We start from the raw sequence: 9,875 nt of genomic DNA on the forward strand, positions 1-9,875 counted from the left end.
GAAGTTACTGAAGGTGATGGAAGAGGTGCATAGGGAGTGGAGATCAGTGGTCTACTGGTTAAAAGTAGATTCAGAATCAGAAGTGTTGGGGGTATGATGTTTTGCGTGAAGAAGAATGATCTGATAGGTAGAGCAGAACTAACAGAGAGAGGGTCGAGACTGGAGTGTGAAAAGGCCTGGACATAGGGAATCTCTGACCATTTTCCATTGCAGTGACAGCAATTATCTAAATTGTGTAATGTGTTAAAATTGAAAGTGCCATTTTAAGGCCATTGAGACTTATTATCTAGTTTATATTGTGGCCAAACAGTGTTACAAAAGAAAATGAGGTGGTTGGGCATGATCTCCCCCATGAGTGTGCAGGGGGAGTGTAGCTTGGCCCACGAGAGAGGAAGGGTGAGTGATGAACCACAAATCCAAAGGGGACTGTTTAGGGCAGGTGTCCCCACTGCTAAACAAATCACCAGGAGAAATGAGGGCGTGACCCTCCAGACTGGGCATCCCCAATCCAGAAGGACCCAAAGCCGAATGGCTAAGGAGTCTTCTGGCCTAGCGCTAGGACTTTTGAGATGAGAGGTCAGTGAGAGAGAGTGGGCAGAAGACTTGAGAAAAGGTTAATTATGGACCTCACTCACCTAAACAAGATTGGCTGGTGTGGGATGGAGGGTCAGCAATGGAGGAGAGGTTCCTGATCCGGCATCCTCCTTGGCTGGTTTGGGAGGGCCCATAGGGAGGGAGGCCTAATCGAGTCACCAGGGTAGGATTTGGAGGTAAGCCCAGGACCAGCTGCTGCTGCCTACTGCTCTCCAAATAGCAAACTTGGGGTGACTGAAGCTGGGGCAATGGCTCCCCTTCCCTGTGGAACCCTCTGAGTTTTGGCACCAAATGTTAGGGTCCCTGAAGGAGGAATGCAGGAGAGGCCAAAGCATTAAGGGATTATATATTTATTAGGTCATCTGGATACCAGATGGGCTAAGCCACAAAATGGTACCCCTAAATATGGGAGTCAGAGGTTTTAAAGGACTATAGGTGGGCTTTTTCTGGGCAGAGACTTCTCTGTGCAGGTCTGAATTCTGGAAAAGTATGAAGGGGAAGAATAATGGTCTTAGCAAGTGGAATGTGGTCTAAGCAAGTGGAATGTCCATTGTGAAGTGGCTTAAAGGTCAGTTCCCAGGGGAGAGGTGTCAATTCAATTATTTGATCAGACCTAACATATAACTTACCTTTTTTTTGCAGAGGGATAGACAGGAATTATGAAGTGTCATTTGTGGGTGGTGGAGTGATGATGAATGTCTATTTTATGTTATTATATGGGTGTTGACTGTGGGATGCAAGGCTTTTTTTATTATTCTCTCTCTCATTCCAGGTAAGAATATTTAGCCTCTGGATGTTTTTTCCATTAGATTGTGAATTTACAAAGCACAGTGTGTATTTAAGATCTTATTATAGAACTAAAGGCCTGGTGCACGAAATTCATGCACAGGAAGGGGGGGTGTCCCTCAGCCTAGCCTGCACCCTCAGGGGATGCCCTGGGGGATTGGGCCTAAACCGGCAGTCAGACATCTCTCTCGCAATCTGGGACCCTGCATGCACCAGTGACCATAATTTTCATACAGCTGAAAGCATCTTGCTGTTATATGGCCAGCTACATTTTTTTGCCCTAATTATAAAAAGTAGTACATAACATGATTCTTCTGAGGCAGTAGTACTATTTTCCCCATCTTATGCGTGGAAAAACTGAAGCAGAGAGAAGTTAAGTCACACAGTTATAAGTGTCAGAATCAAGGCTGACTACAAAATCTGCAAGCCAGAGTCCATGCATGTCATTGCTTCATCATCCTGTTTTTTCAGTGTTAGATAGCCTTTCCAGGTTTTAATTTTTAAATCTAAGAGACTGTTCCCAATATATAGGGTAGGGTCCCAAGGCCTGGCCGGCACTCAGGGCCCTCTGTGGGGCGACCAGTGGGTGGGCGATCAGGGCCCCCCCCACTGGCACCCGCCTTGGCTGGCTGCCTGGTACCACTCACGGTCTGGCCCCATCCCTGATTGTCAATGCCAGTCACCTCCCTCTGCAGCTCCTGCATTGAGTGTCTGACCCCTGGTGATCAGTGCATGTCATAGTGACCAGTAGTTCCGCCATTCGGTTGATTGGCATATTAGGGTTTTATTATATACTAGATGCCTGGTGCACGATATTCATGCACTCAGGGGGGTACCTCAGCCCAGCCTGCGCCCTCTCGCAGTCCAGGAGCTCTTGGGGGATGTCCGACGGCCGGGCCTAAGATGGCAGTCGGACATCCTTAGCACAGCTGTGGAGGTGGGAGAGGCTCCCGCCCCTGCCACTGTACTCGCCAGCCATGAGCCCTGTGGGAGCGCCATGCCCACCAGGGGGGCAGGTCCCTAGGGTAGGGTCCCAAGGCCTGGCCGGCACTCAGGGCCCTCTGTGGGGCGACCAGTGGGTGGGCGATCAGGGCCCCCCCCACTGGCACCCGCCTTGGCTGGCTGCCTGGTACCACTCACGGTCTGGCCCCATCCCTGATTGTCAATGCCAGTCACCTCCCTCTGCAGCTCCTGCATTGAGTGTCTGACCCCTGGTGATCAGTGCATGTCATAGTGACCAGTAGTTCCGCCATTCGGTTGATTGGCATATTAGGGTTTTATTATATACTAGATGCCTGGTGCACGATATTCATGCACTCAGGGGGGTACCTCAGCCTAGCCTGCGCCCTCTCGCAGTCCAGGAGCTCTTGGGGGATGTCCGACGGCCGGGCCTAAGATGGCAGTCGGACATCCTTAGCACAGCTGTGGAGGTGGGAGAGGCTCCCGCCCCTGCCACTGTACTCGCCAGCCATGAGCCCTGTGGGAGCGCCATGCCCACCAGGGGGGCAGGTCCCACCACCAGCGGGGCAGTTCCTGCATTGAGTATCTGCCTCCTGGTGGTCAGTGCGCATCATAGTGACTAGTTGTTCTGCCATCGGACCGAAACCAGCTCTCTGACATCCCCCAAGGAGTCTTGGATTGTGACAAGGTGCAGGCCAGGCTGAGAGACCCCACTGGTGCATGATTCGGGCCAGGGAGGACACAGGAGGTTGGCCAGCAGGGGAGAGACTGTGGGAGGACTCCAGGGCATGTCCCGCCCATCTCACTCAGTCCCGATTGGCCAGACCCGAGCAGCAAGCTAACTTACTGCTCAGAGCGTCTGCCCCTGGTGGTCAGTGCGCATCATAGTGACTAGTTGTTCTGCCATCGGACCGAAACCAGCTCTCTGACATCCCCCAAGGAGTCTTGGATTGTGAAAAGGTGCAGGCCAGGCTGAGAGACCCCACTGGTGCATGATTGGGGCCAGGGAGGACACGGGAGGTTGGCCAGCAGGGGAGAGACTGTGGGAGGACTCCAGGGCATGTCCCGCCCATCTCACTCAGTCCCGATTGGCCAGACCCGAGCAGCAAGCTAACTTACTGCTCAGAGCGTCTGCCCCTGGTGGTCAGTACAGGTCATGGCGACTGGTCAACCAGTTGACTCTCTGCCCCCTGGTGGTCAGTGCACGTCATAACGAGCGGTTGAGCGGCCTTAGCATATCATTAGTATATTATGCTTTGATTGGTTGAATGGATGACCAGATGACTGGACACTTAGCATATTAGGCTTTTATTATATAGGAGGATTAAATAGGGTTTTTCTAATTTACTTTAAGTTGTAATGTGGGTATTTCCAAAACTAAAATACAAAAGTCTACAGTTTACTTAACTGTAAACCAAGCTCCTAGAAAAAAAATAAACAATGTTATCAGAGAGAGGCAATTTAAAATCTTACCCATAAATTATAATAATTTGCCAGAACAAGTGATTCTTATGGCTTTTGCATCAGTATTCTTTTCTTCCTTTCACTTGCTTAGTGCTAATTAAAAGGTTCCAAAATAGCCTACCATTTATCTTGAAAGATATCTGTAACTCAATTCACTGCTTGAAGGATCTTTAACATTCATATTACAAAAGATTCTGTCCAAAAGGTAACAATTATAAACAATATTTACACTATAGAGATTTCTGAAAAGGTGTTGAGAAATTTAAATAACAATAATTATTATGCTTTTCTATTCTCATTCAACTACACTGAGATGATATAAAGGTGCTAATTTTTAGCCATTTCTTTTTTTTTAAAATATATTTTATTGATTTTTTACAGAGAGGAAGGGAGAGAGATAGAGAGTTAGAAACATCGATGAGAGAGAAACATCGATCAGCTGCCTCCTGCACATCTCCTACTGGGGATGTGCCTGCAACCCAGGTACATGCCCTTGACCAGATTGAACCTGGGACCCTTCAGTCCGCAGGCCAACACTCTATCCACCGAGCCAAACTGGTTTTGGTGCCATTTCTTTTTATTTATGGCATAAGAAACTAGGCAGTTGGCAAAATTGTTTTTCTTATAAAAATGATTGAATTGTGTTCTAATCTCATCATAGTTAATCACTTTATGCTTTAATTGCAATGCTTGCAATTGATTAATAGAGCAATTTTCCAGTCATGAATGGAGCACAGAAGGGAAGAGAAATCACATAAATAACTTAAATCTACTGATAATTTAAAAATGCATTTTAAAAAGTAATATCTTTTCAATGCCTTCTATTATCTGCTGTAGTGAAATTAAGAGATTCAGGATTAAAACCCTTTTTCCAGTACCCCTCTTTCTTTCTGCTGGAGATAACAATGTATTAATTACTTGGCAATATAATAATATTGTTCACATCATTCACATTAACTCCTCTTATTTGTTTAATTGTTACCTGTGCCATTACTCCTACCTCTCTCCCCATCTCTCCCAGTCTCTCTCTGAGACACACACACACACATGCACACACACTCATGCATATAAAGAACATGTGTAAGTCAGATAGTGAATGTTCTCTATATGGTAACTAGAGGCCTGGTGCATGAAAATTCATGCACTGGAGGGGGGCGTCCCTCAGTCTGGTCTGCCCACTCTCGCAGTCCGGGATCCCTCAGGGGCGGGAGGCGACCCAGCGATCAGGGGAAGGTGACGCCTCATCACACCTCTGCTGCTGCCACTGCCAGCAGTGCAAGCCTCAGCTGGCCCTTGTTATCTGAGCCTCGGGCAGCCCTGGGCAGCTGGGAAGCTGACATCCAAGGCTAGCCTGCACCTCGGGCCAGCCCTTGGTAGCTGGGGGGCTGAAGGAACTGGGGGACTCTGGAGGCAGGTGCGCAGCTGAGGGGACTGGACACTGCCATCTTTGAGGTCATGGCAGTCAATTAGCATATTCCCTCCTTATTGGCTGTGGGGGCCACCATCTTTGTGATGGCATGAGGGTCAATTAGCATATTCCCTCTTTATTAGATAGGATTATTATCATTACCCTTTATTAAGCTATAACATAAAACACTTGATCTATATTTGGCAGAATGAGTCTGAACACACACACAGAACTGAATTTTGCTCTGATATGTAGCCCAACATGGTGTTTAATGGATTGTATTCACTACATGATTTTTTCTGTCCCACTTCTGGTATGTATCTGTGAGGAGTAGACAGGTGAGAAGGTGGGAGGTATCATTATTGACAGAAGGTGCCCCCTTACTGTATTTCACAGCTCTCTCCCATAACTCAGAAATCTAATTTATATGATTATATATTTTTCCAGGAATGTGAAGAAACAGAGAGATCATATATTGTATGCAGATATTCAGGCTTTAGTAATAAGAGCCTTTTAAAAGACATACAGAACTATGCTTTAATTATGTTCAATTTATAACAATGAAAATACATCCTGCATATCAGATATTTACATTACGATTCATAACAGTAGCAAAATTACAGTTATGAAGTAGCAACGAAAATAATTTTCTGTTTTTATGTGGGGTCACCACAACATGAGGAACTGTATTAAAGGGTCACAGCATTAGGAAGGTTGAGAACCGCTGCCTTAATCTATCTACATAGACTCATGTCCTAGCACCATCCAAGTTCAAAGGATGAGGGTTGAGAAGGTAAAATAGCTATAGGCAAATTTATCACCCTGTGAACAATATATAACAAGCAAAATTTCCAAGTTTTGTTTTGTATTATTCAAGAGTTTAGGGGAGTTATATACTTTTTACCATGCCCTTCATATGAAAAAAAAAAAACACAAAAAACAAAGATACAATTTTCCAGATTTAATAAAGGTAATTTATTTGGGGCAGGAAAGTAAAGAATTCTTACTCAACTTGAACAGTGCACAAAATGGATTTCCTTTGATTGTGGGCCATGATTGTAGGGTTTTGTTTGATTTTGTGTGTTTGGTAATTCAACTAGATGATCTAAAACATGATGGTTATCTCTTTAATGGCCTTGTGTTTTAAAGAACATTGATGTGAGTTGCATAGCCTTTTCAACTCAGTTCTTTTGAGTCTTTTAAAATGAGACACAGATGAGTAAAATATCTCAAGTCAAAGAGCTGTTCACCACATTGTGTATACACTCAATTAATTTATCTTTGTTAATGGTTACTTACAAATTAAGCTCCTAATGGGTGCTATTTTTGTATATTTCAAAGTACGTTTTTTTTCAAGTGAGTTCACAAATCATCTCTCAGTTTTCTTTATTAGTCAGCTGGCTGCTTTACCCCAGATTTCTGGCAGCTATCTCAATAGGTAAACTGTTGGTCACCAGTGGAATCAGACAGAAAATGATTATTAGATCAATTCATCACCAAAACTGGGGGGGGGGGGGTGCAGTCTCTGAAGCATGTGTTTTACTTTAATGTAAAACATTATTTTCATAAATTATTTTCATTCATGTTTAAGACAAATGTAAAACCCTTGGTGTGAGATTATTTATCTATTGGAACCTCACTTGGTATAGGACACCCGCAAAATCATGTAGGTAGTCTACAGTTATGTCCTGATCTCCCTAAAGTATCCCAGCCTGGTAATCACCCTATATAATAAAAGGCTAATTGGCAAATAGACCAAACAGCGAACAGCGGAACAACTGGTTGCCATGATGTGTGCTGACCACCAGAGGGTGAGCGCAGAACATGGTGGGCATTGGCCATGGTGGGATGGTGGAGCAGGTGAGCAGGGGTGCCAGACCAAGGCAGGGCACCGGTTTGTGTCATCGGGGAAAGCCTCTGGAGGTTACTGAAAATTCTTTGCTCCCACACACCATGGTCCGGCCTGGCGCTCGCACCTGCTGCTGGTGCCGGCCCTGCTTGCACCCACTGCCAGTGCTGGAGCCACTGCTCACACCCACTGCTGGCACCAGAACCACTGCACGCACCCGCTGCTGGTGCCCAGAGCCAGTCCCGATCGCTCAGCACCGTCAGCGGATGCAAGCAGGGGCTGCCAGCCCTGATCATCTCTGAGGACTTCTCCACTTCCCCCTGATCCTGAGGGGCCATCAGGGCATCAGCTGCTAATCACAACTGCTCATGGGGCCAGCCCTGCTCACACCCACTGCTGACCCAATTGCTACGAGCCTTAAGCAGGTGCAAGCAGGGCTTGCACCATCAGCACGTGGGAGTGGTGGCATTGGGAGCAGGGCTGCTGGTAGACAGGGGACCCTGAGCCACGGCAGGAAGAGCCAGGCGGGGGGCATGGAGGATGGACTGAGACCCATCCCTGTGCCTACCGCAGCCTTGCAGCCCACAGTTCCTTTTAAGGTGCATGAATTCATGCACTGGGCCCCTAGTCTGTATGTATGTGTGTGTGTGTATATATATATATATGGCTAATATGCAAAGTGTCCCCTCGGGGGTTCGACCAGGAGACCAGGAGTTTGATTCTCACTATGACATGTGCTGACCACCAGAATGAAGGAAGGCCCTGTTCCGCAGCCAGCAGTTGGGGAAGGAAGGCTCTGGCTGGCAGCCGGAAGGCCCCAATTGGCCCTGATCACTAGCCAGGCCTAGGGACCCTACCCCTGCACAAATTTTGTTCACCAGGCCTCTAGTATAGTATATTCAATCTAGTCACACCAATGGATTAGTTATAACAGTTCCAAATACACTAGATTAAAGCCAAATCTAATGGAATAGAAGATGTCACAATGCAAATGGTCTCCATAGTAAAGACTTGGTAGGAGATGGTAAAATGAACAGTAGGACCAAACTCAAAATTTTAACCTTATGTGTTTTGTTTCATTTCAGTGCTATTTTTCTAGCTAAACTTCCAGGAAGTTCATTGTGAAGACGTTTATATGGAAGACAAAGTAACTCAAGATGAGAATGTTCCATTAGGCATTTTACCATAGTATTTTGCTTTTCAACAGAAGCATTTTGACCTGAAAACTATATAAATCTACAGATTAGAGATGTTATCTTACTAAAAGGAAAACTTATGATGATATAAAGAAGTCAAGATAATAAAGTTAACTCTTCTTTGGAATTACATCAGTAGAGTTTGGTGTAGAAAAATAAAAATAACAGAGTGTTTTTTGTTTTTAACTTAACAGAACCCATCTTCTACTTTGGTGATGTTGAGTACTCTGTGGATGAGAGTGCTGGCTATGTGGAAGTGCAGGTATGGAGAACAGGCACTGACCTGTCCAGGTCTTCTAGTGTCACCTTGAGATCTCAGAAAACAAACCCTCCATCTGCCAATGGTGAGCAGTTTTCTATAATAACTATGTTCTACAATTTTCAACTTATCATGACAGAAAAGACTTTAAAGCTAATATACTTTACTCCTTTTTAAGTACTATTAATGTGGTCTAAATGGATTATTTTTTCTGAAATTATTGCTGTATGGTAGGTAAATCAATCCTGTATTTACTACTGTGAGAAAATACACTTAAGAGCCATGGATCAGAGGCTAAGTTAAAACATATTAGTAAAAGACTAAAGTTTAATGCCTATATTTGCATGAATTTGCTCTCTACACTTGGCAAATCTAACATTGTTGAATATTATGACTTCATATGCACAAGAATAATCATGCTGACCACCTTCACAAAAATCTAAGCGAGGTAAGTATCATACAGGCATGCATCTCCAATTAGCTTCTGCCTAAGTTTAAACAAATGTCCCCATATATACTTCAGATTCATAAGGCTTTCCCCAGTTTATTATTTGAACTGCCCTTGCTGGTACATTTATCCTGGAATCTACATCTCCAAAAGGTTGATCATAGAGTTTATGGCAAGCATAGAATTAGAAATTTCCTTTTTTTTTCCTTCTAAATTACCAACAATACAAACTCTCTCTTTTACTCACATATACACACATACATGCACACATGTTCATTATACATACATTACACATTCATTACACAAAGCAAGTAGGGGCCATACAATTACAAAGGTCACTCTTAAGTTTTAACTGTTTTAATGTAGTAGAACCAGCATAGTGCTTTTTATATAGTCATTGTCCAATAAAAATTTGTTTAACCCAAAGAGTTATTTTGTTAGAGAAAATTCAAATAAAAGAAAAGATAGAAATGAGAATAAAGGTAAAGAAACAGAGAAAAAATACAGATGAATTCAGATACAAATATTTTTTAAATGAATTATAGACATATACATCCAAATATGGTTGCATATTCAGAGGTAAAGTAGATACAAAGTGAGAGAAATTATGAAAACAGAAAAGCAATGATATTTAATATCAACCCTCACTCTTAGTCTTTATAAACATTAAAAGAAAGTTTCATTTTAGAAAACTGTGGTACATCTACACAATGGAATACTACACTGCTGTAAAAATGAAGGAATTCTTACCATTTGCCACAGCATGGGTGGAACTGGAGAGCATTATGCTAAGCAAAATAAGCCAGTCAGAGAAAGATAACTATCACATGATCTCACTCATTTGTGGAATATAATGAACAACATAAACTGATGAACAAAAACAGATCCAAAGACACAGAAGCATTGAACAG

General features: G+C 43.9%; 1 protein-coding gene across 1 annotated transcript in view; it reads left to right on the forward strand.

Moving 5' to 3' along the window:
- Positions 1-8,451: 8,451 nt before the first annotated feature.
- LOC102774352 (FRAS1-related extracellular matrix protein 2) overlaps positions 8,452-9,875 on the forward strand; it is a gene marked incomplete at its 5' end in the record, with an annotated part of 71,873 nt that continues 70,449 nt past the window's right edge. Inside the window, one exon of the mRNA XM_006757371.2 lies at positions 8,452-8,601. Coding sequence (XP_006757434.1) covers positions 8,452-8,601 — 150 coding nt within the window. The remainder of the gene's footprint in view (positions 8,602-9,875) is intronic.

Source organism: Myotis davidii, unplaced genomic scaffold (genome assembly GCF_000327345.1).
Source record: "Myotis davidii unplaced genomic scaffold, ASM32734v1 scaffold755, whole genome shotgun sequence".
In the NCBI taxonomy this organism is placed as follows: Eukaryota; Metazoa; Chordata; class Mammalia; order Chiroptera; family Vespertilionidae; genus Myotis; species Myotis davidii.